General features: G+C 45.2%; 1 protein-coding gene across 7 annotated transcripts in view; it reads right to left on the reverse strand.

Moving 5' to 3' along the window:
• Nucleotides 1-266: 266 nt before the first annotated feature.
• Nucleotides 267-25,062, reverse strand: part of FLNB (filamin B) — a 73,297-nt gene continuing 48,501 nt past the window's right edge. Inside the window, exons 26-47 of one of the 7 annotated variants that reach the window (XM_074879271.1) lie at nucleotides 24,885-24,911; nucleotides 23,929-24,052; nucleotides 23,500-23,656; nucleotides 21,750-21,939; nucleotides 19,604-19,851; nucleotides 17,774-17,848; nucleotides 16,967-17,069; nucleotides 15,937-16,077; nucleotides 14,218-14,346; nucleotides 13,570-13,743; nucleotides 13,258-13,416; nucleotides 12,666-12,869; nucleotides 11,916-12,068; nucleotides 11,492-11,614; nucleotides 10,642-10,908; nucleotides 10,047-10,184; nucleotides 9,841-9,956; nucleotides 7,850-7,982; nucleotides 6,639-6,815; nucleotides 3,967-4,185; nucleotides 2,795-2,998; nucleotides 267-2,090 (exon numbers count right to left, since the gene is read on the reverse strand). In XM_074879271.1, the coding sequence (XP_074735372.1) occupies nucleotides 1,903-2,090; nucleotides 2,795-2,998; nucleotides 3,967-4,185; nucleotides 6,639-6,815; nucleotides 7,850-7,982; nucleotides 9,841-9,956; nucleotides 10,047-10,184; nucleotides 10,642-10,908; nucleotides 11,492-11,614; nucleotides 11,916-12,068; nucleotides 12,666-12,869; nucleotides 13,258-13,416; nucleotides 13,570-13,743; nucleotides 14,218-14,346; nucleotides 15,937-16,077; nucleotides 16,967-17,069; nucleotides 17,774-17,848; nucleotides 19,604-19,851; nucleotides 21,750-21,939; nucleotides 23,500-23,656; nucleotides 23,929-24,052; nucleotides 24,885-24,911 (3,449 nt within the window). In that variant the 3' untranslated portion in view covers nucleotides 267-1,902. Of the gene's footprint in view, nucleotides 2,091-2,794; nucleotides 2,999-3,966; nucleotides 4,186-6,638; nucleotides 6,816-7,849; nucleotides 7,983-9,840; nucleotides 9,957-10,046; nucleotides 10,185-10,641; nucleotides 10,909-11,491; nucleotides 11,615-11,915; nucleotides 12,069-12,665; nucleotides 12,870-13,257; nucleotides 13,417-13,569; nucleotides 13,744-14,217; nucleotides 14,347-15,936; nucleotides 16,078-16,966; nucleotides 17,070-17,773; nucleotides 17,849-19,603; nucleotides 19,852-21,749; nucleotides 21,940-23,499; nucleotides 23,657-23,928; nucleotides 24,053-24,884; nucleotides 24,975-25,062 lie in introns of all 7 variants that reach the window. The other 6 variants (XM_074879270.1, XM_074879269.1, XM_074879273.1 and 3 more) reach the window with 6 other exon arrangements.

A 25,062-nucleotide genomic window follows, 5' to 3' on the forward strand; every position in this document is an offset into this window, starting at 1 on the left:
CACAGGGGAAAACCAGCACGGCCCTGTCATGGCCCATTCACACTCTGCCCGCTGATGTCCAGTGTGTTTATGCCATGACATAACTTTTGCCAGACATTTTGGTTTAGGAAAAAATGTTTTAAAGAAAAGAAAAACTGAATGGCACTGAGATTACACCCAAGTTTTTCCCATCTACCTGCACGGTTCGTGGGCTGGAGGTTATTCAGTCTGCCTGAAACTGCTGCATGCTGTAGTTTCAGTTTGAACTATATGAAAAGAATCCAATGTTGTTTTTAACATGCACATTTTAATGAAGCAAACAGTTCTATTTAATAAGTTATAAGATACAATTTTACAATCCTGCATTTTATTCCAGTTTATTTTGTTTTTACTTCCTAGTTTACAATGTAGTGAGCATTTCACATTAAGGCACAAAAAAAAGCACAGTAAAAAAACCCCAACCTTCCTTTATTTCCCCAATAACTGTGCTGGAAAGTAGTGCATCCACACGTAACTACAGAACCGTAAGCATGAACTTCTCCATAGGGACAGACAGCGACATTTCAACAGGTTTTCAACAAATCCTACCTTCTCCTAATCACAGAGTTAAAGCTCATTTGGAGAGTTTACTAAAGCCCCAGCAGCTGACAGCAATTCAGATATGCACTTGGGAAGTAGCACAGAGTAATCCAGGACAAACAGACAAGTTATAATGGAAGTTTTCACTCCCTGACCCTCAGCAGGAACGCCTTTTGCAGCACGAAGGGGATTTCAGGAGAGATGAGCATGCTTCAGGCATGTCCTTGGACTGAGATATAATAAAACAACTTGCAAAGATGGGTTTGTTGATTGGTATTGCTATTACGGGTAAATTCACACACCCGCCCTCCCTCCCACCCTGTACCCAACTACAGAGGGGTCCCAGCCCCAGGCTGGCTTCTTTGCACCATCTCAGCTACTCGCCTGGCCTGCAGCCTCCAGGGAAACCACTGATCATCTTCACAATACACCACTGTGCTCTGACCTGCATCAATTTTGGGTCATGCAGGTGAGAGCTACACCTGGCTCGGCAAGTTTAGGGGCTTTATTTAACACAGCCAAACCAGGGGTTGTTCTTAAAAAAAAAAAAAAAAAAAAAAAATCAAAAAGAGTGTGGGGAGTTACCTGTAAAGTTACAGAAATTTCACCAGAATCCCAAGCTAATTAAAAACCACATTGCTAGCATCATGGCCAAAAAGCTACCTGTCTAGATTCACAAAGCGTTAACATAGAAAAGCTGAAAGCTCCCAGGAAGTCATTTTCAGTCTGCTTTTGGTTTGCTATAAAAGATAAACTTTTCCTAAATGTAAACCATTAGCAAAGCATTTTCAGAAACATTTTAAATTTGAGTGGTAAAGCCACTTTTAGTAGCTTTTTATAATGTTAAGCGTTAAAATTGATCAAGTATACAAAGGCACCTATTATAGTACCAGTTTTACCTCATTTCTTTACAGAAAAGAATTTGAACTGGGGACAGCCCAAGTCATATTCCATAACTAAAATGTAAAGTCTCCAGTCAAATAAAATCAGTAGTTAAGATACCCAATTACAAAGACAAATTCCAGTTTTCGATTAATATCTAAAGTCTTTAACATCCGCAAGGGAAATTAGTGTCTAGTTATCCACATGATTCTCCAAACATTAACAGTGACTCGGACAGTACTGCAAAGGTACAATTTGAGAAGGATATTAAATAGATTGACATTAGGTTGGTAAGTAGGATAGAAGTGAAATGCTTGTAAAAAATAAAGTTAGAGTTTACTTCTGACTGTATTGAAATGTGAGCCGTGTGTATCTAGATACTGCGTTTTGCAACAGGACTGCACCAGTATAACTCTGCATCTGAATTACAAACACAAAGATTGACTCTGACACTTGGTGAGCTTAGGGAACGGTGACATGGAAGGGACTCCCAGGGATGTGCTCATCACCCCATTTCACCGCCAGAATATAGTCACCCCTTTCCTTGACGACATAAGTTACGTTGTACTGATGACTGCCCAAATGCTTGATGGATACCTCTTCGCATGGTATTGTAGGTCCATGGACACCAACTAACAACATATTTGAACCTACAGCAAAATAACAGACTGTTAGCATTCCTAAGCTTAAATAAACAAGCATGGCTGTACCATAATATATTAGCTCCATAACACAAGGATTTTGTTATTTTAGTTCACAGAAGGGTAGTCTGAGGTATGACTAGGCTAATTTAAGAAGGAATTTTATTTGAAAAAGCCTTCAACCTCATAGAGGCAAGGGTTTATATGTGCATTTTGCTGGACCTGACAGGCTACCACTATCTAACTAGAGCACAGGAGACATTAACACTGCTCGTGAAAGGGAGCGGGCACGGCCTTTCAAGTACTTCGTTAGAAGTTAATAGCAAAGATCAGTGAACATGGCTGGCCTGTAATCCACCCACCACAAAGCTCCCGGATTATGACAACCAGCGCTCACGGCTTATGGGAACACCTTGCATTACATGCTACAATGCACCATGAGGGTTGCTTAAGTTCAGCAACCTGTTTGTTCTCATGCCATAACCCTGTGGTTTCTTTCAGGTGCACCTGGCTCAGATAAAGCCATCTGGAGAGGAACTGGCATCTTTACAGCCTCTGTATTAGGACTGATTTGGTGAGCACTGTGTACCATTTAGTTTTTCTTCAGAACCAGATCATCACCTCAAGCTCTGAATTTTAACTTTGCAAGTTGGTTTAGAGTAAAAACGTCCAGCTAAACCACCCTGACATCCAGCTGGTTCCTGTACCCATACCTGCTTTGCTGCAGTCCACGGAGAAGGAGCTTTTCTGACCCACAAACGCCTTTGAGAGTCCTGCTCCCCGGGAAACCACTTTGCTAGCATCCGAGGTGGATTTGGGAATGGCGCTATAGCAAGTTTCAGTTGACGACCTTGTCACTGATTCTACCAGGATGGAAGAAGTTTCGTTGGCGCTGCCTGGGCTAACCAGTCGCTGTCCTGGAAACAGAAGAGATTTCTGACATTCAGATTCACCCCATCTGAAAGGCATTTACAAGGAGGTGTCAAAACCCTCCTAATGACTAGCATGCATTCTGCATCCAAAATGCATTTTTGGAGAGGAGCCATTTCCTACTTCAGTTTTTAAGCTGACATCTTCCAGCAACGCTGGCAACAATCCCATCCCAGAGCCCTTGAGTGGTTAAAAGACCACAGGAACTTCAGGATTCATTAAGCAAAGCTGGCCGCTTAAGAAGAGTTAATTGTGCTCCAATCACCAAATGCCAAAAATTACCCGAGTTGGCAGAAAAGCAGGTGCAATTTTGCAATAACCCATTTTGAAAGCAGAGCATGTCCCAGCCTGGGGGAGTGCAGTCCCTGCCGTCGACTCCCAAGAACATCACCGCGCCACGGGCACCAGGAGAGGGTTCACTAGCTCAGGGGCAGCAGTAGAGATGAACTCCAGTCTGTGCTTAAACACAGCACTGAAGAGAGAAAGAGCTTCCTAAACCAACCTTCCTCACATCATCTAAAAGCCTCCCAGACATTGCTGACCTTTGGTTAGGTGACACCTGCACCAAAATGAGACCAAGAGGGGCATCACTTATGCTAAAGGCGACCAGGTTTCAGGCTTGGGGGGTGGTGGGGGGGGTGGGATGCAAAACGGGTACTTCAGTCACATTTCCCTACTGCTAATGCAACACCCTAGTGCTAGGTCAGGATTTAATATTCCCCCATGAAGCTGTTTTACATCCCTCCACTGAGTCAACCCGGCAAGCTCTGTGACTAATGCTCCTGCAGGCTCTTCTGAGATCCCTCATCTAGGCTTTGAAGACGATGGGGAGAAAAGTTTTGCTTCTCATGTTTTGGGGCATCTAGACTTGAATGCCACACTATCTCGGAGGGACATATTTGCTGAATGACACAAACTACTTCAGGCACACAGTAAATACTGGTTAGCTTTTTACCTGTAACCTTTGCCTTGAAGGGGCTGCCCACTATGTGGTTAGGTCCACCATATTTAACTCCAATTAAATAGTTTCCTGGAGCCATGGGTGTGTACATGACTTTGTAACCTTCTGGAGTTTCCTGGCAGTCCATTTTCACCTTTGATGGCCCTTCAATTGTAACAGAGAGGGTACCTGGACCAGCCTTGGTCGTGTTAATGAAAAACTCCGACTGCAATCCTAGAAAGACGTAGCACAGTAAGACACACTCTTCCTCACACCCGATATTACAAAAGCAGCCTGTTATCAAATAGGAACAGGTAATCTGGTGCAAGATGAGGCCACAAAAGGCTGCAGGCAGGGAGGGACAGCATGCCTCCCGCCAGCATCCTTGCACAGGCCAACCCTGACCAGGGGCTCTGCACCCCAGCAGTCTCCCCGCCGGCACCCTTGCTCCCTCCTCTGCTCATGTTGTGCGACTGCGAGGAGGGCAGGAAAATGGGTCATGAGAGCTCTTTAGGACCAAAATGGAAGGATCCTGGCATCAAAAGACTGGCTTAGAGAGAAAACTCTTAGAACAAGAGCCTTTCTACCCGGCGTCGGAGCCTGTGCCGGCCCAGCCTCCTGCATGGCTAAGCTCAGGAAAGCTCAGCGCCATCTCACTGCCTGGACTGTAGATCAGGAGCAAAGAGCCCACAAGAAAGCAAGAGATGAGGGGCAGGAGATCTGGAGGGTGTTTGAACTGCTCAGCAACAGCACTCCAAGCAGTTTGTGGAAACAAAAGCTTGTTTAATTGCAGCATCTGGTTAACACAACTGGATTATTGCTGCTAATACTAAGCCAATGACACAATGCCAGCAACACAAGAAAAACATTAAGCAAGGCTTTCAGCCCCCAAATAATTTACTGTCAAACTCTGGCTTCAAACATTTATGATCTTTGGGTTGTTGTATCAGACACTGATGAGGAGGAATAAAGTGCTAGAGCTCAATCAAAACCAGGACGGTTGTGGGAAAGATTACTACAGCTGCAACTGAAGCATGCAAGCGTGGTGATGAACTAGGGAGTTTCTAACCTCTCCACACAAGAGGCTGCTGTGGTGCAATGCTGAAGAACCCAGCTCCCACAGAGGACTGTACCATCTTCCAGTGCTTTAGCAGTAAATCTCACTGGCACCGCCTGCCTGGGAGGTAAGGCAGGCAGCCTGCAATATGCACCACTCAACCAGAGGAAAATTAATTTCCAAAGCCAGCAAGCTTCACAGCTTCTCACTGAAGACTTCTTGCTCCGAAGTCACTGCTTTTTCCCTGTGACCAAAATGAAGGCTCGCATTGTTGGAGGCTGCAGACAGGCACATCTCCTGGGGGGACATTTCAGGTGCTCAGCCACTGGCTATTGAAACCTCTACACTAGATCATTGTTCAGAAACGCTGCTCAGCAGCTCCCAGGGCACTGAGCTTTTGGCAACTGCCAGGATTCAACAAGGGGGCACAGAGGAACTTTGCTGAAGTTAAACAGTCTATTTAGATTAAAAACAACCCCAAGCACCTTTACAGATGGAGAAAAACTCCCCTGTCCCTGATGCATCAGTGGCTAGTATTAATGACTGCTTTTGTTTCCACCTATTAAAGCAGCACTGGCTATAATATCTTTATTTTACATGGTGTATCCACATGTTTCCAAAACCAACTGCTTGGTTTCTCCAGAACAGCAGAAGCTTTGACTGAAAAACTGCAGTACTTTTTTTTTCCAGGGAGAAAAAAGGTATGAAATGGAATTCACAAGAGACAGCAGTAGGTAGGATAAGAGAACCTAGCTATCACCTTGCATTATCAAAAGGGAAAAAAATAAATCCTGTTTCTCTGCTATTCACCTGTGTGTGTGGCCCAAGAAAGCACACAATTAAATAAATCAAAGCACATATCCTGGAATGTTTCCATACTTTCTAAGGCCATAAATCAATAGAAATAAAAAATAAAAACTTAAACCGTACATGCTTGAGATAAGAACTATCAGATGGGGCAGTCACAGCCAATAACTGAGTGTCGGATTCCCAAGAAGAGTCAGCATTCACACTGCATCTGAAGCACATACAGCACACTACAAACAGAACCATCCGCTGTACTCCCTAAAGTTTACACATCGTATTACATTTAACTTGAAATTTCTTAGAGGCGCAAGCACTGAAGAGAAGGTTACTGGGTACACCCTCGTACCCATTTAACTAACAGGGGTATGCAAGTTAAACAAGACTCCTTCAACCAGACAGCCAACTCAGTATGTGCATTCACAAAAGCCTCTGGCCTTTGCAGACATTGTGTTCACATGTGGAAGGGAGCCAGAGCATTCCAGAGATCTGAGGGACCACCGATGCAGAGATAAGCTAACCAGCAGAGTCACAGCTCAGCTGCTAACCAGTTCAAGTGAACTCGTACTGCAGTTGCTGCTTTGCAGAGGTTTTACGTTTGTTAAGGCTCAGTATAGCCTGGCGACTTGCTAATCAATGGTTACAAGACTTGAGGAGCATGCGAGAATGCAAAATTAGCCTGCACCCAGGTCGGCAGAGAATGTGGGTTAGTTCAGCTGCCTTAGCAGGGAAAGTCACGTAAAAATATGCCTAAGAACAGCTTCTGTCTCTGTCAGAAAGCCAAAGTGCAAACACATCCGTATCAGAGCTGTAAAAGAAGGGTTACCCGTGGTACCGCTCTCCAGGCCGGATCCGTACGCTGTGACGAGCGCGGGATTGCCCGCCTGCCCGGGCTCACCAACACGCACTTTGAAAGGGCTGCCCACGACATGGCTTCCGTTGAACTTCACGTCAATTGAGTGGATGCCATTTTCATGGGGGATGAACCGAACGGCATACTTATCTGCAAGAGAGAAGTGACTTTTCTGATACATCAGAGATAACAGTAGAACAATAAAATAGCAATTAAACCCAGCGCAGGGCTGGTTAGCAACCCAAGCAAGGCTTCTGTAACGCTTTGACATATTTTGGTCCCAGCTTCAGCAAACTCAGCTACACAAGCTGCTGGACTCATATTTAAGTAGGAAAACACTATTTATCACAGGAGGTGTCACGGGTTGCATTTTCACCTTGTCTACCAGGATCCAATCTCAGCTGTCATCTAGTCTGCAGGGTGAGTTTTAGGGTTATTTGCCTCACACATGCACTAAACGTGACAGCTTAATCACAGCTCAACCCGTCAGCGGTCGAGGGAGCAGCGCAGAGAAGAAAAGCAGCTGGTAAGAGCAAGCCAAATCTTACCAGTGGGCTGAGTGTGCTGCTCTGACACCACAGACACCGCACCTCTGTTTAAGAAAGTCATTTAATAATTTGCTGGTATTTAACGTTTTTGATTGCATGTTAACCCAGAGGAGGGACCGATCTTCCCCAGCCGGACAGCTGCTGTCTGTCCACAGTACAGACTATAACTCATTCAGACTTCAAGTGAAAAAGAAAAGCTCATTGCTGAAACAGGTGTTGAGCTTTCTGTAGTGTTTGCTTATACTCAGCTTCCTTGACATTTTGTATGAAAGACTGACTGCTAGTTAAAAATAAACTATTAGTCAAAGATGGAAGCATAGCTTTGAAAAATAAACTTCTTCTCTTGCTAAATTCAACAACCACAGCATATTTCATTTATGACTAGTTTCACTGTACCTCCACCGGCAAGCCAAGACTTAAATATCTGTATCTTACACAAGTTCAGGCTCAGTCATTTCAAGAGCTATCTAGGAAAAGCATGGACTCCTGACACCAGGAAGTCATTCTCCAAGCAAGGTGCTTGTCCCTCGGGTACACTGCTCACAAGCCAAAGGGACAAAAGCCCCCCGCTAGGTGTCAGTGAGTGTGCTTTGGTGGTCACCCTGTTTGTTTTGACCAACATAAAGCCGTGCTCACCTGGCTCCAGCTCAGACACGTGACACTCTTCTACAGCTCCGGAGGGGCTGTGGACTTTAGCATCGATCTTGCCCTTTGCCCCATTTAGCCTTATAGCAAAGGATGCCGGCTGATTAACTTTTAATCCAGACTCCTGAGAATGCAACAGTCAGATTATCAAATTTAAACTTCTTGTTTCAGACAGCACAAGATTTCTGGCAGGGAAATAACCACTTCAGCAAATTTTCTTTTTTTAAAGATTTCAACAAAAGGCATAAAGTTGTGACTTGCATTAACTGTCAAGTTAGAAGCTCTCTCCCTCTTAGGGGGGTGGCTGATTTAGCAGTCACCCACACTGGCTAGGCTGATTCTTCCCATGGTAACCGATTGTTTTTGGAAGTCAGACGACTCTGCCAAATCAGGCAGAGGCAGGTTTAAGAGACTAGTCACTTGTTATCACTCAGGTCAGTCCCCAGTATTCAGGCACTTGATTTAAAGGATGTTTAAGCTATAGCTCCATTTTCAGCATGTTCATTGATTCCAGATTCATTCAGGGGAAAAGCCTCCCTCTGATAATCCAGTTTTCTGAAAGAGCAATATGCATGTTTATATTTGCCACAAGAGGCTGCTTTTAGAACGCCACCACAAGATGTCTTAACATGAGAAAGTAATTTAAAACATGAAACCAGATGTTGCTGTGCTGTCAAGCCATCGGTGGAAGGCGAGGCAGCTCAGCATCCATGGTCCTCAACCAGAGCAGCCCACGCAGCTATCCAGCAGTAATATTTTATGCTGAACATACTTTACCTGATCTTGTTTTCAATTAAATCCTGAAGAGGGAAATAAATGCAACTGAGTAGAACTGAGATACAATGTATAAAGAAAGTCCCTGATGCAGGTTTAGCGGAGGCTGATGTTGCACACTGCGCTCCGTTATAGAATACTCAGCTTTATCTGCCTCTGCAGGACTTAACTGAAGCGAGTATTCCTGTCAAAGAGTCTTTAAATGAAACACAAGAGAAACATCAATACCACAGCGACTAATTAACGCCCTTGTAACTCCTGGTTAGAAGAGATACTATCGGATCAGGCTGTCACGATTCATTTACACAGCCAAGGTAGAGGAGTCCTGCAGCCCAGGCAAATTCCTGGGGACCACAGCTGGGACATATCCAAAAAAAAGCCTCAACTGAAGTACTAATTGCTTATCACTACTTGATGAAGACTGAGGTACAGTATATTTAGACACAGATTCTCAGTCTCATATTCCAAGTTTCTGGTTTTGGAGATTTAAGTCAGGCCTTTAATGTTGTTTGTATTTTAATGCACGTAACCACACACACACAAAAATGATATGGTGAGGTTAACGGATGAGCCCAGACCAAGTACAAAGCTGTGATTCACTCTGAGATTGGCTACTGTTCGTGAATCATCTGAGCTGCAACTGTGTGGTTTCGTGATGTCAGCCAGAGTAAATCTGCGCCCTGACCTCATGGTGGGGCCCCCTCCATCTGCCCATGCAAATGCTCCAGCAAGGCTGCAGCAGTGTCCCAACCGCGTGGCCCTACGCTGCCTCGCCTGTGGAAACCCAGCTCTTCAGCCCACATACCAACTGAGTAACTTGGTACCAGCACAGTCACCGGTGGTTCATGTTCATGTTTCAGTTCTCTCTGGCACTCCCCTCGCTAATGGGATGAAAAGCAAGTTTTAGCTCCTTCAATGCTATTTCTATAGCCTCTTATTCTTAATTCCCAAGTGTTACCACCCGTAATACACTCAGTTGAGCCTTCTGCCTTCAAATTCTGGCTAGGCAGAGCTGGGCCAGCTCTACTGGCCCAAGTTACCAAGGGGCCAGCTGCCAAAAACCTCTCTGGCTGCAAGCTGAGCTTGGAAACAAGCACCAAACAAGGCAAGGCTGTTACTAAGAAGGAAGGGCAACCATTTGGGTCTTGGAGAACAAGGACGAAATCAGTCTGTGTGGCAAGTTGTGGAGATGTTTCCTTATGTCTCACCTGAAGGCTAGTGACAGTGAGCCTGCGAGCATCATCAGATGGGGCGATGACGGGAACCAGGTAGGGGCTTTCAGGAATGTGCTCGTCATTGAACTTTATGGACACCTCATAGTTGCCTGCAGGGAGAAAAGAAGCAGTGAGCATCCTCAATTTCTTTGAGAGTAGCATTCAGTGTTATTTCAGTATGATTTGGTCTTGGTACACACCTGGCTCTTGAACTATGTATGATACACCACAAGATCCATCTTTATGGTCCTCAAAGGCAATTTCTGCTTTACTTGGGCCTTCTACAGCAATAGACAGTCCTCCAGCTCCGGCTTCCCGTGTCCATATACTGAACTCGGCTGTGAAGAACATGAGAGCACACATAAGAGTAAGTTTGCTGCTGCTAGGTTTCAGCTTCTTCCTAACAGACCATGCAGCATCCCATACTTATGTGTATGAGGAATGGTACCTCGTCCCATCACCCTGGGTGATAACACTTAGCAGTTTCTTCAAGAGGCTCCTATTAGCCTTGAATTAGCCTATCAGCCCCATATAACACACCTTACAACCTCAAGCTCCTCCTGTGAGAGCAGTCAGTTTCCAAAACACGTATTTCCAGACTTCTCCACCTGCATGATGCAGCAATATAATTTCTCCTTGTTCTTCCACTGATCACCCTTGGCTTGGGGCAACCTATGGTGTTACACCAAGCTCTGCTCAAGCTCTCAGAGGAGAGGGCAACAGAAACCGAAGCACTGCGCTGCAGACCTGCTGTGCATGGCAGGCACTGGAGCCTAGCGAGAGCAGAGGACTCACCTGGGACACCCGTCTCTCCACGCTCCAGCCCTGGGCCTCCAGCTCTCACTTTATGGGCTCCTCCCTCACCCAACGGCCCCACGGTGAACTGGAAGGGGCTGCCTGGCACCGGCTGCCCTCTGTATTTGACATCCACAGTGTGGACCCCCATTTCTTGTGGCACAAAGCGGACGCAATAGGTGTTTTTGTCAGCCTCTACGATTTCAGCATCAAAGTTTCTTCCAGAGGGACTAGTTACCTGGGCTGTCATATCCCCACAATCAATTTCTAACAAGAAGAGAATAAAAAAAAAGCAGATTAGAAAGTGACAAAGGGTTTTGGTATTTTGCTTTTGGAATTAGGACCTAAGCTCAAGTGATTACACCGTACAAATGACAGAAGAGGCATGTAGGTGCCAGTTTGTAGGCTCAGCTAGATGCGTGCTGCCAAGCAGCAAGCCCAGCCAACTACAGCTTACCAGGTACTATGGAAGGCAAATGAAGAGGCTGGATAAGTGCAGCCAGCTAAGACTGGCCTATGTGATCCACACATGCCAGACAGCAGTACAAACACTTAACAGACAACATGACAGTCTTAAAACCCTGGAGACAGGATGAGCTGTGCAGCCCATTCTCCAGCCTGCTGTATACAGGATAGATTAAGGCCTCCCTGGTATTTATTTATCCATACGTTGACCATGGTTATGCCTATTTTTAACCGTTCAAAGAGACCACACTACCAGCATTTCTTCCTTTAACTATCTTAATATGAGGATGCCTTAACAACACTGAAGTTTCTATTTACTCTGCTTCAGGTACACCCATGCTATACCAATGCAAGTTATGGTTATGGGGATAAGGACAGTACTTACCTGGAATTTTTAGGTTCAGATCACATATACTTCCTACTGTTGCAACAGAGGGAGCCCGTCTTGTTCGTGTGATGCTCTCCTTAACTCTTCCTTCCCCACTTATCTTCACAGTAAATGGGCTGCCTGTAAGTACCACAGTAAGTCATTCCTCCTCCACTCATTACACACTACATTGAGGGGAGGAGTGAAAGCTTCCTCTCACTTGTAGTGGATCATAGGGGAAGTTTTAGGGTCAGCTAACAGTCAGGTCCAAGTGAAATACACCCATGTAACCAGAACAGTTTTGGATGCTTGCTGCTTGTGGAGGGTACTGGTAGGACCTCCTTGAATCTTTGGGACTTGCAGTCCAAACCAGATCACACTGCCCATCCACAGTAAGACTTCTGTCGTACTAACCAAAAAGTTGCTCAACACTTCTGCTTACCTGGAATATGTTCATCTGCAAATTTAGTGGACACAATGTACACGCCAGGTACAGTTGGAAAATAGGACACTTTGCAAGTTCCATCTTCTAGGTCTTCAGTTTGGATATCTACCTTGCTGGGTCCTTCAACTGCCAGTGAGATCCCACCATAACCTACAATATAGCTAAGTTAGCCATAGATTTCCATAGCGCTATTATAAATTTGATGTAAAATAGTCCAAACCCATAGCAGTAGCTAGTCAGTAGGTTTGTACCATAACGGGCACATGGGAGTTGCACGATGCCTTAATGACATTTTTGTAATCCTCATCAGTCAGATATTGAAGGCACAGCATGCATTCAGCTCCTAAAATGCTCTGACCATATCCCTTTTATTTCACTGAAGTTCAAAAGTCAGCTTCAAAGACTGTGGCCAAGGCTCCACATTAAACCAACAGGGAAATATCTACCTCATTTCCTTCTTGCTGTACACAACAATGCTAGAACCAGCACCATCAAATGAAAGAAAAGCTTCATCAGTGCCTCACTGACAGTCCTTGTTGGCTGTAATGGAAGACATCAGCCAAGGCAATGCAAAGCATTTTAGAAGTTAATAGCATTGTCTGTAGTTAATAACTGACAATAATGACCATGCATGCTTAATACACTATGTGCATCTGCTGCTTGGTGGTCACACTGAGGTAGACAACACTCATTTACAGAGGATACATATCTCGCACCATCCCACAGTCCTTTTGCAATGGAACTAACCTGCGTCTCTTGTGTCTACAATGAAGTCACACATTTCAAAGGTTCGTCCTTCTACCAAGCCACGTCCAAAAACTCTCGCTCGTCTGGCATCTCCTATCTCAGACTGGACCACCATGATTGTTACAGGGCTGTTTGGTACATGGCTCCCATTTTTCTTAATGCTAACCAGATGTTCTCCCACTTCCCGTGGAATGAATGAGATGCCTACAAAGCAGAGAAATGTGACAAACTTATTCAATTTTCATGCATGTTATACTTGATTTAAATGCCTTAATTACACCAAGAAATGGAACACTGAAGGAGTACTCTCTTTACACATGTTAAGCGTTGCTCTCAAATGGGCCACAAAGCCATTCACAAATGTTGACAAACAGCACTTCAGTCACAACCTGGCACATCACACACAAGCTAACACAAGAAGTCATTCTTCATACTCTTCTGTCTTTGGCCAACTGTACCAAACAATATCAACCACCTGGTTTGACAACACTCTTCTGGGAAGGAGCAGAGAAGCCAGTCATTTTACATAGCAAAGCAAACTGGAGTAGAGGCCACTATACTACTCTCTTAGGTCAAGACTGTCAGAGCTTACCAATGTGGTTATTGGGTAGCCTTTTCAGAAGACAAGGCTCATCACGACCTGATGGGGCTTTAATGCTGGCTGTTAGGAGACTGAGATCAGTCTCATTGATGTCCAACAGAAAGTCAGCAGCAGAACCAAGCTTAACCTGGGACCGTCTTCTGTTATCATCTGAATATATAAAGAGAAACAAGTCAGAAAATATTACAAGGTTAAGTGCAGAACAAGTTGGAGGACTTCATGTTCCGGCCACAAATCAGATCCCCCATGCTATCAGAAGTTAGTTTTCATTATGAAGTGCTTCCAGAAGTCTAAACTTTATACCTGTGATCTTGGCCGTGAACGGACTGCCCGGGATGTGCTTGTCGTTGTACTTGACCAGGATGCTGTAGTTCCCAGGTAGAGTAGGCAGGTATGTGACTGTGCATGTTCCATCTTTGTTATCAATGCAGCTGATCTCTGCTTTTGAAGGTCCTTCAATAGCCAAGTCCAGCCCACCTAAGAAACAAGGAGAACAGCACTTCTGTAAATCTTCGTGTACACCAAGTCCAAAGACTTGGTCCAGAGAGAAATAGCCAGTACTTGGTACTGAAAACGCAGCTTAGATATATATTTTCAAAGGACAGCAGCAAAACCAGCTCAGGCCAATCCACTAAGACCACAACTCTATTCAGCCTTTTAGCTAACAGTGATTTCACATCCAGTCACCATCCACTGGATCTAAGCTACCTTCAGTCTTATTTTTAATTAAATGAATCATTTGCACCCTGTACCACAGGGTCCATCTACTGCTCTCAGGAAGCAGTAATAAAATAGTTTTTATTGCAAGTTACAGCCTGATATTTGCACAAGTCATTTGTATCACACCAGAGATTCATAGTTGGATAGATGAAGGCAAATTAATGATGATGCACATTATACTTCCAGAAATTTCCTAGTTTAGGGTAGGATGGGTTTAAAGAACAGACTTACCCTCTCCTGCGTCTTCCGTGACAATGGTGAAAGTTGCTGGTTTATTGGCAACCCCGTAAATGAGGCCAGGCCCATAAGCAGACACACTGCCGCTGTTTGGATAATTCACATAGAACTGCAGAGGGCTCTCTAAAGGAAAATAAAATCAAAAGAAGCACTTTTAAGGATGAGTGGGCCTGGACTATGAGAACAAAACAGACATCAAGCTGCTCCAACCCAACGGGATCTTATGCTTACTGATATGCGTGTTCTTCAGTGCCATTCTCACTAGATATTTCAAGAACCTTTACGGGACTGTAATGCACTTAAAATGAATAAGCCTCCCCTTTCATCTTCAAAAGATACTTCTCCACTATTTGTTTCACGTTCAGTTGTGACAAAGTAAGTGTTACTCAAAGTACCAGAGATAAGCTTCAATGTTGTTGTAAAGGATCGTATTCATTACAAGTTTATTTTTAGCACATTAAATCAGAACATGACTCAGAAGCAGGCTTTCAGTTCAGGCACAGATCCTGAATTTTGGTAGCTCAATTAGGAACTAGCACAGCACATTGTCTGACTCAATGGACCTGAACTAGCAAATTTGAAGGGTATCCAAAAACATATTTGCCAGCCTCAGATTAGCTAAGCTGGTGCACAAGAACAAAAAGTACAGTCACCAACAGCCATTAATGGTTTCAAAAAAATGCACTGATAGCTCTTAAGTCCAAAGATAGATTTTGCAGCCAAGACAGTAGCAAGTTTGATTCATGATAGCCTTCAAGAAGGGAACATTATGGCACATCATCCTTCTGCCTAGGCACCAGGTAATGCTCTTAGTGAACTGACAGATCTGACAGTTTGGCACTTACGGAGGTGCTATATCCATACAAAGTGCTGAAGATATTGAAGTAGCACCATCCATCACATTATTGAGCTCCCTACTTCAACCAAAGTTATCCTGTGTTTCTGTACAACATTAGAACCAGCAGCCCAGTCCAGGCAGTGCTGAAGGTATTTGTTTCACGTCTACACGTCATTCTACAGATCCGCCCCTTTTCGCCCCAGCCCCAGGCAGCCGGCATGCTCGGAGAACCGTGGGGCAGCCCCAGCCCCCAGGTGAGGCAGAGCTTTGGCTGGGGAGATGCAGGAGCTGGTGAAGTAAGGTCAAAGAAGAGGAGAGAAAAAGAATGAAAAGCAGTGGTTTCTGTTTGTTAAGAAGCAGGCAAGAAGAAAGAAAGATTACAGCATAGTGTGCATATGTGTTTTATTTTATTGCAATGAGATGGAAAGCGTAACTATAGTGTTTTAGCCACTTAGTCTTCCCCACAGATTGGAGATTTTATGCCAATGCAGTTTTAAGGATAAACATATACTGTAACCACTAGTTTTGTCAAGCACCACAGCAGTGAATTTCAACCTGAAAAAAATGGTAGTTTGAAAATTGTATGTTTCTTCTTCGTAATAAAATGCCACAAAAGCCGGTTTCCCAAACCAAAATCCATTTTAAGCCTGGCTGGTACTATTAAACCACAATGGAAGCTCACATGTGCCAGCACTTACTCCTTTGCTTTAGCTGCTCTCTGGACTGCTTGCAGACGAACTGCTGCCGAACAGTAAGACATCCTGGGCAGTTCTTACTGCAGCACACACAACTAAGCTATAGAAATCCGAACACAGAGCAGATGCATCAGCAGGACACTGGACTCGGATTTGTGTCACCTGCTTTGTCAGACTCACCTGGGATGTGCTTTCCCATGTATTTTATGTGCATTTCATGCAGCCCAACCTCAGTAGGAGCATATCTCACTGTTACTGTGCCGTCTTTGTTATCCACAATATCAGGCGTATCCGTCTTTCCAGAGGGCATGTGTACTTCACCTGCAAAAAGCCACCGTGGGAGTTACAGAAGGAGAAGCTGCCTGCTTACCCTCTCCCACCCACAAAGAATTGTCTAGCCATTTTAAACAAGCATTTTAAATTGTTAAACCCCTTACCCACAGGCACAAATAGGAAACTAATGGGAACACTAACCAGACATGTTTTCTACTTAAGCTACACGAATACAATGCAGCAGCAGACATCTGGCAAACAGTCCTGTGACCTTACAAACTCTACAGAGGCAGGGCCTCAGCCACTAAAATTTCCGCGGCAAGCTCCAGGAAAGGCACCGATCTACCTCACTCCAAGATGCTCCCTCTCCTGCAGCTCTTCTGAAAAGGAAAGATCGACTGACTCTTCAGCAGGGACAGACCAGGGCTTGGGGTGGAATTGCTGGGCTAGAGGGCAGGAGGGGACACAGTCCCTGTGTGCAGGAGCTTAGTGCAACCAGGATATTACTGGGGTGATGCTCTCAGATGCCAGACCTGGGGAAGAGGGGTTGCCTGCTTTGGAGGTGTGTGACAGGAATGCAGGATTAGACTGTTTTGCAGCATCTGCACAAAGTAATGGAGCTTATCAAGGATGCATGTAGCTGCTCTAGAGGGGAAAAAGCAGCAACAGGTCCTACAGTGCAGTAGCTCACAGTCTAGCACCAATGACCACAGCAGCACCAAGAATCCCCTCATTTAACTCAAAACCATCGACGGGGCGTATCCTGCTCACCCTCAGCGGGTGCCACTTGATGTGAAATTAAACAATTAAGTTGCTGGCAGGATACAACCCTCCCCCACACACTGTGGTCTAGACCACCCAGACTGTTAGCAGCAAATGGATAAACATGCTAACAAAAAGCAAAACCTCCCCGAGAGACTACACATACTCCAGGTACCTGTTATTTCTCCTTTCCTTACAGCAAAAGGGATAACCATATCAAAGGGCCTGAATCCCATGCCGTTCATGTCTCCAACTGGGACGTAAGCTTCTTCCGTGACCTAAAGGAAGCAAAAGGATGGGACACTTCAAAAAGGATGGTAGACCCAAACGAGCACTGAGCAACTCCACTGTGAGCACAAGCAGAAGAGAGCATGTGGTGATTATCACAGCCAGCCACGGGACTGGGCTCAACCAGAGCAGCGTCCAGCCAAGCTCTCCTTCGTGACACCACCACACTGCAGAGCACAGCGAATCAAACATGGTGTGCATGGAAGACATGCTGGAAAAAAGTTAGAGATAAAAATGGAACACAAAGGGATGGAAGACAATGTAGCGCACGCAAGACCCAAAGTGGCTCCATCTGAAAGGATTTAGTTGCTTAAGGCCTGGAAGAGAAAGTGATTTTGAATGGGGCAGAGTGATTGCAACACAAAATGGACAAAAGAAACAAGTTTCACAATGCAGCTCTGGACTCAAGACACTGTGCTGTTTTACCGAGAAAACAAAAGCTTTTGCCAACAGGAGACATTGCAGAAGTAGAAGCTGTAGGTGTAATGATCCTCTTTGTGTTTAAATGAGAATTTATTTGGAGACTCCCTTCAAGCAGCAAAGAAAAAACAAGGTCTGGATCCCAAGAACAATTGATCAAACAAAGAATGAACACAATGACCAGAGAGATTCAAGCAGTCCCAAGAAGCAGGCTGTCTTCTGAAATGGAACACAGATGGGGGAAAACCAGCTGAGAAATGTAAAAATTGTGTACCCAAGGGCGGAATCCGGGGGGGGAGGCGCCCACTGGCTCCTGCGACTGCACGGCAACATCATCTGCATCTACAGCCTGGGCAGGGGTAGAGGCAGGTTAGGTGTTATTCTGGCATGGAGGTATTCCCACCTTTCACAGTACAGACGCATCGCTCCTTCCAGCTCCTCGACACCTTCCTCCCACTGTGGAGCCCTCCCAGTCCTCTTGCCATTGCAAAGACCTGGATCCAGCCAGGGGAGCTGGGAAACTGCCTGTATCCACAGGCACTGGACACTGGGGGAAGCCACCAGCAGCGCAGCAAAGGGACAAAGCCTGTACGTGCCATTGTTGGGAGCGAAGCTGGAAAGCAGTGCTTAAACACTGGTGGAACTGAATTTCAGAGTTGCTTTTTTATGGGACTGGTGCAGGGAGGGAGGTGAAAGGTTTAAACCTAAGATGCAAGTCCCCATGTACTGTGCAGCACGGTGTGCAAGCTGGGAGGCAGGGGAGCCTGCTGCTGCGGGAAGGCTGCTCCCGGCTCATGCACTTGGGTGAATGACCCAGCCCACGACCAGTCATAGCTACAAAGCTATTATTCTGATTCATAGCTGGGATAGCGTTGTCAAGACACCGAATGTGTTTTCCCCCAGCGCAGCCTCCCTTCCCACCAGGCATGCCAAGAGGATGACTTGCAAATTCCCATCTCCCCCACTTAACCCAACAAGAATGGCCGGGGCTGACACCCACACACGCAGCTCCATCGGGCTCAGCCATGCCAACTCCTCCTGCCCATTTACACCACTGCAAACTACCCTAACAAAATAACCCGCTGGAAACTTATGCATGGAAAGACTCCACTAAGAAACCCAATGCAAAACAGAACTACTGCTCTTTTACTGTCCTCTGTCCCCAGCTGAGACATCCAAGTCAAACATGTACTGTATCAGTCAGCTAGGAAGTGGGAATTTTGGCTGGCTGGGAGCAGGCTCCCTGACCCTGAGAGGCATTTCCTGCAGTGAGCTTTGAGCGGTGACCAAGGGAGTCATTTTTCTCATGGAAATCTTCAGAGACATTGGTCGTGATCTGCCAGGGTGGCAGGTAGGAAGAGCCAGCGTGCCTGACCAACGGACTCTGGCCAGACTCAGCACAGGTATGGCCGTGTAGTTTCATGGACCAAGATGTGCTGGAGGCTGCCTCAGCTGAGATTACAAGACCAAGGCTCATTTTGCCAACCTGAGAGCTGTTCTTCACGTGAAGGGCTTGTGTGAGCCCTGAAAGGCACCTAGTCTGCTCCTCTGGGAAGCTGGGGTTTTTGTTTGCTTTTTAAACCTAAACATGCTGAAGTACTGCATGTTGGAAGGAACGTAATCAGAAGGAGGGGGATTTGGCTGTAACAGTTTAACTAGCACTTGCAAATCATTTTTAAGTGTGAGCTAACAGCCTGCTTCCCTGGGATCTGTCAGCAGACCATTCCTTATTTTGGGGTCGACATTATAAAGTGAGAGAGACGGACAAATCAGAGCACCGTATCTGACAACGGCTGAAGTAATTAGTTGTAGAAGCTGATTACAACCACTCTTACATAATTTAGAAAAAGAACTACACGGTCAGAAAATGAAAAATGAATTTGTTCAGAGAAGCCAAGTCTTCATCTTCTAATGGCTTCTATCCCTCTTCACTTAACTGTATTGCCTGCTCAAAAAGAGCTCTGCAAGTAACAAGGATTCATTAGCTCCTCCTAGTCTAATAAATGCCTAAACAAACATTTATACACAGAGTTAACCTATCACTAAATAAAACGTGGCAGCAGGAATCGGAGTGGGAGGTATTTTCGGAGCAGAGCTGGCTTACCATGACGGTGAAAGGACTGTTGGGAATGTCCACCCCACCAAAGCGGACATAAATCACATAGGTTCCTGGTTTGGCAGCGGTATAGAAGATATCATAAGTCCCATCCTCATTTTCAACAACATCTGCTTCAGCTTCTGTCCCATCTGGCGTCAGCACGGTGCACGTCACTTTTCCTTTCCCTGCTGATTTGGCATCTACCACAAAACCAACCTCCTCACCAGTCTTCACAGTGGGTGCAATTCCAGGACCTACAAGGCAATTTTCATTACAGAAAGCGTTCAGAGGACAGTTTTCCCAGGCAGGCCGCCCACGAGGCACCTGGGAAGCACAGCACCAAAACGTCGGTCCCAGGGACCCACAGAGGTGGTTTTAGGAGCAGATGTACAAGGGATGTTCATCACGCTGGTCAGCACAGTGGCACGCAAGAGCTGGCCACCAGCTTTCCTTCTCCTCTGCAATCAGAGGCTGGATGAGAACAGAGGGGAAAAAAAAAATCCTAAGTTGGAAGAAAGAAATGCCTTAACCCATACTCTTATCGTCATACTCCTTTATGCAGAGCCAAAGGCACTATCTTCTGCCCTGGCCAGCAACTCTGTTGTCACTGCTTTAACATAAACTTCCCTGTGTAAGCAGCTATAAAAGGGCACAGTAGCAGCCATGGCTGTTTCCTCCTACATTACCCACAAATTATTTTCCACTGTTCTGCCATACATCCCAAAAAAAAAAAAAGAAAATCATGAAACAATGCCCAAATTGTAGCAATCAGATCCAGCCTGAAGAACAGTGTTTAAATGAGAACTATTAAATCTTATTTGCAGTACATATTTATTACTCTTGCTTTTGACCAGCACTTCTTACCAGGTAAATGGCTTGTTTTCAAGTGGCAACAAACCTGCCATTTTAATACCTTGATGGTATTCCAGCATCTACTCCTACGGCGATTGTATTTCAGCTTTACAGTGGAGAGTCAGAGGCGCTTCATGGAAAAGGGAAATTTAAGCTGGCATCTGAGAGTAATCTCCATCACAGTTATTTTGAATAGTTAGCGATTTGAGTTACTTGGAAGAGTATCAGATTCAGCCATTAAGGCCTCTTTTAAACAAATTTTGAAGCAAAGAGCATACCTGCCACTCTGTGTTTTCCATTGTGTCAGGAATCTATTTCTGTTTAAGCAGGCTTCAAAGCAGCCAGCTGCCAGATGAGCACTAGATATGCTCTAACTGTACCATGCAGGTCAGCACAATACCCAGACACTCTTACAGGTCTACGACTGCAGATTGTTTCCCTGTTCAATCTGGTCTTGTCTGATTTATTTATTTGTTTTAAAATCAGGGGATTTAACATTCAGTGGCGTTCTTGTAACTAGTTCCTGTCATTTCTGCTCCCTGCCACAGCCTCCGGCTGGCTGGGAAATGGCAGAGTGCCATGGTGGCCAGCCCAAAGCTGCATGATGACCACCCATCCTGAAAACGGGTAAGGGCTGAAGCTGTAAGTGTGCTCCTACAGCAACAAATTTGGAGTCCCTTCTCTACACCAAGGCACTGATTTTTGAGGCAATGATTTTTTTGAGCTGTAGTAACATCTTATCTTTAGGTTCTCTCTCCTTCCACCCACGCCTTCCAAAAATCTGTTCAGGCCCTGGCCAACCTTGACCAGACAGAAAAGCAGCAGAAACCTCCACTAATAACACCCAGCTAAACAAGCTTTGCTAATGCAGAAGCACATGGCCAGCTATTTACATCCTCAGAATTAATTCTGTTCTTGCTTGGAACAAAAAGCTTCTTGCAACACTCGCAGGGCAAGGAGCATGATGCAGTCAATGTGTGCAGATGTGTTATTTTTAAATCAACCTCACTGCAGTTCTCAGCAGGATTTATCTAGGCCAAAATAAGCATCAGACTTTGGTTGCATCTGGCTGTTTATAACAACCCAGGCAGTTTGAAAGATTCTGCTAGAGACTGCAAGAGATTCCTGCTCACCCACAGGGTGGACACTTCGTTACCTTTAGGAAAACCTCTCTTGTAAGAGCAGCCAGATTACACAAGTCTCTAGTGTCTTCTACACCCATTACATCAACTGGCCCATGCTCAGAAGGTAGCTTTACACCAAGTACAAACTACGGCAACAGAGAAGAGCCAACACTCACCTGTGGCCAAACACTTGCTGGCATCTCCAGCTGGAGATGCCCGGATCCGATAGGGAGAGGATGGGATATCATCTCCACCATACTTCACACCAATCGTATAGCGGCCCGTTTTGTCGGGGACATAGGTGACTGTGTAAGTGCCATCCTTGTTGTCATGAATGTCTACTCTCTTGGGTTTGCCCTCTTGGTCCTGAGGAATGCAAACCAGAAGATTTAGGCACTATGAAGTCAGTTATGAATTCCTTTAGCAGAGCAACAAATCTGTTCACAACCATATTCAGACAGTCTCAAACAGATACAGAACTGCAGCTTTTTGAGGGTTAAATATATTTCACTCAAGGACTAGTACCAGAAATAGACTATTAGGAGAAAAAAGGTACCAGACCACTATAAAACAATCAGTACTATCATTAACTACCCTTTGATACATGAATGTTTATGAGATGCAGCAAGCCATTTTAATGAACTTTATACTAATTGTAAGAAGCTTTAGGCTTCATTGTCATATCACTGCTGGAAATGAAGAACACTTCCCAGGTCCCTGAGGCACAGATCAGGAGTCAGACTGTGCAGCTCTGTCCCGACAAAGCACTGGGTAGCCAGCGGCTCCCTGAAAGGATTTTATTTCAGAGGGAAGCATTACTGGAGTCTGCCGCCAACCCTCCTGCATGAGGCACCCAGCTCCTGACACACTGCAAGGTCTACAGTTAAGAGCAGGTCTATGTAGTCCCTTCAACTACCATTTCTACACTGAAAACAAGAATTAAAGAGATGCATAAACAACGCAGATCTGAGCTTCAGCATCAAGCTTTCATACCTACCACCAAGAACAGCACTGTGCATAATGTTCCCAACAGAGCTACTCCCAGCCTCAGCTTTCAGGGCAACTCATCAGCTTCAAAGCATGAAGCATTTTAGAAAGTCTTCCAGGCATGCTTACACAAATGCTGTGAGGAGGATCACCTATGCACTCCCACCATGCAGGACTTGTGGAACTTGAACTTCAAAGCCATGGCCAGGCTGGGAGCTCTAATAAGCATTTTGGATCCTTTAAGAGCACACTTGCATGCCAGAATAAAGGCAACTGCTTTGCTGCACCTGAGAAGACAGCGGGATAGCAAGGGAGCAAGAATGCAGAATGGCAAGTACAACCAGCCATGCCATGACCTAGGCATGCCAGAGCTGAGAAATGCACTTTATGGCCCACTAACCAGAGACCTTTTTGCTGCAGCCACAGAGTCCAGGCACCAGAAACTTCAGGAAGAGCAATAACAAAGTCAAATAAAAACATTCCTGTAGTATCTTCTTAAGCAGCTTATGACTTTTGGCAACCTTGAAGGAGACTTGTTTGTTAATTTATCATCACACAATGCTCAGTGCGGATGTTATCTCATGGCCTTGCTGCACTACACTGCCTGAAGGCTGTCTCCATTTCAAATTCCAGCAGTTTCATAATCTTACAATAAACTGTTTATCTCATTTTGGGCATTTGCAGAATGTGAGGTTAACCAAGAACCAAATATAGCATGGGTCATGACTTTAAGACAGAAGTGTCATAAAAGCAGCCTCAGGAGCTTCACAAATGCAGAGTGCAAGACTTGCCTGTACCAGAGCTTAAGGTCCAGCCAGCTGCCCAGTCTCCAGGACACTGGTTATGTCAGGGTACAGCTGTAGACACTTCCAATAGGAGCGACTTGTGCTCACCTAGAACAACGTGTTTCCACTCCTGTTTGGTTTTATAGTTACTTACAGTGATCTGTACAGCCAGAAGTCCCTGCCCAGCATCCTTAGCATCCACAGCAAACTCCACAGGTAGGCTGGCTGGTATGCCATAGGAACTGAGGCCTGGTCCGCTCGCCGTCACTTTACTGGCATCATACGTAGGAAGCACCTTCACCTTGAAGGGACTTAAAGGGAAACCTGTTATTGTCCCCTCCCCCTAAGTCAATGGCTGATAGTTACTGCAGTACACGCTGAGGTGTGGTTACACCTCCCCTACAGCATCTCTGCTGTAGGTGCAGCAGGCTCAAACCACCACTGAACCCTGAAGTCGTACAGGGAGCTGCACTGGTTAGGTAGAAAAGACCACAGATAGCCCTTAAGTGGTGCTCATGTGCTGGGAGAGCACAATCGAGTCATTAAATCTATAGTTCATTTAAACTTATCTTCATCATCTTACCTGCGAGGAATCTCTTCATCAGCATATTTGACAGAGATCATATAGGGTCCCTCCTGCGTAGGGGTGTACACCACCGTGTGGGTGCCATCTCCATTGTCTACCACATTAACAGGCTCCACAACTCCTAAAAAAGCAACAGAACATTTTCTCAGCTGTGCTATTAAAACTTATTTCCTCACCAGGCATTTGCTGCACAAAGCTCCAAGATGCACGGCTTATTTACAGTTTGCAACAAGCTAAATTTTTTTTTTTTTTTTTTTTTTTTTTTTTTTTTTGGAATGAAGGCAATGGGCATGGATCAGTGATTAGTTTCCCTTATTTTGTATTCAAGAGCCATCGACTTGAGATAGCCACTCCCCGGACTCCCATCTTCTCACTGTAAACAAAAGCTAGCATGAAAATACTGGAAAAAAATCTGCCTTTCTGTACAGTACAGGTCAAAAGCAATTGCTCAAAATACACTGAAGATCTTTTGAGAAAGAAAATGAGTAACGGTTATAACTGCCTGAACTGTCATTTATAAGATTACATACTGTTACTGAGATTCACTGCACAAAATTGAGCCCTAAAGCCAGTTGGTGCGTAGCGTTCACCAACCGACTCTTTCACAATCAGGTACTTGGAAAGGCAGACTCGCTGCCTAGGCAGGAGAGCCCTGCAAGCTGCCAAAGTCCTAAGAAAGCAGGATCAATTATTTCAATTTGCATTAAGCTAAATCTACAGCAGATTACATGACATATCAGTTCAGATCAACACACAAAGCAGCCTACAATTACAAGTTGGCTTTAAAACACAGGAAGGATTAGCAGTAAAGCAAGCACAAAAGAAACGTATAGTTGCCATGCAAAGCTTAAAAGCAACACTGTTGGTTCCCACTCCCTCCTCCAGATGATTATTGCTATTGCCAATTGGATTTCCAAGAGCCAAAATTGCCAGTAGTTAGTGAGAGTTCAAACCTGTCTCAGTGCCACCCTTTGGATCACCTTTAAAGAAATCCGAAATTGCTTTCAATGGGGAGCGCCATCCCTGGGAATCCGTCTCATCCACTAAAATTAAAGAAGGGTTACCTGAGGGGCACCTGCAGCAGTGTGACCTGACACTCAAGTGGGGAAGCAGCTCTCACCTCCTAGCAAG

Source organism: Strix uralensis, chromosome 10 (assembly GCF_047716275.1).
Source record: "Strix uralensis isolate ZFMK-TIS-50842 chromosome 10, bStrUra1, whole genome shotgun sequence".
Classification (NCBI taxonomy): domain Eukaryota; kingdom Metazoa; phylum Chordata; class Aves; order Strigiformes; family Strigidae; genus Strix; species Strix uralensis.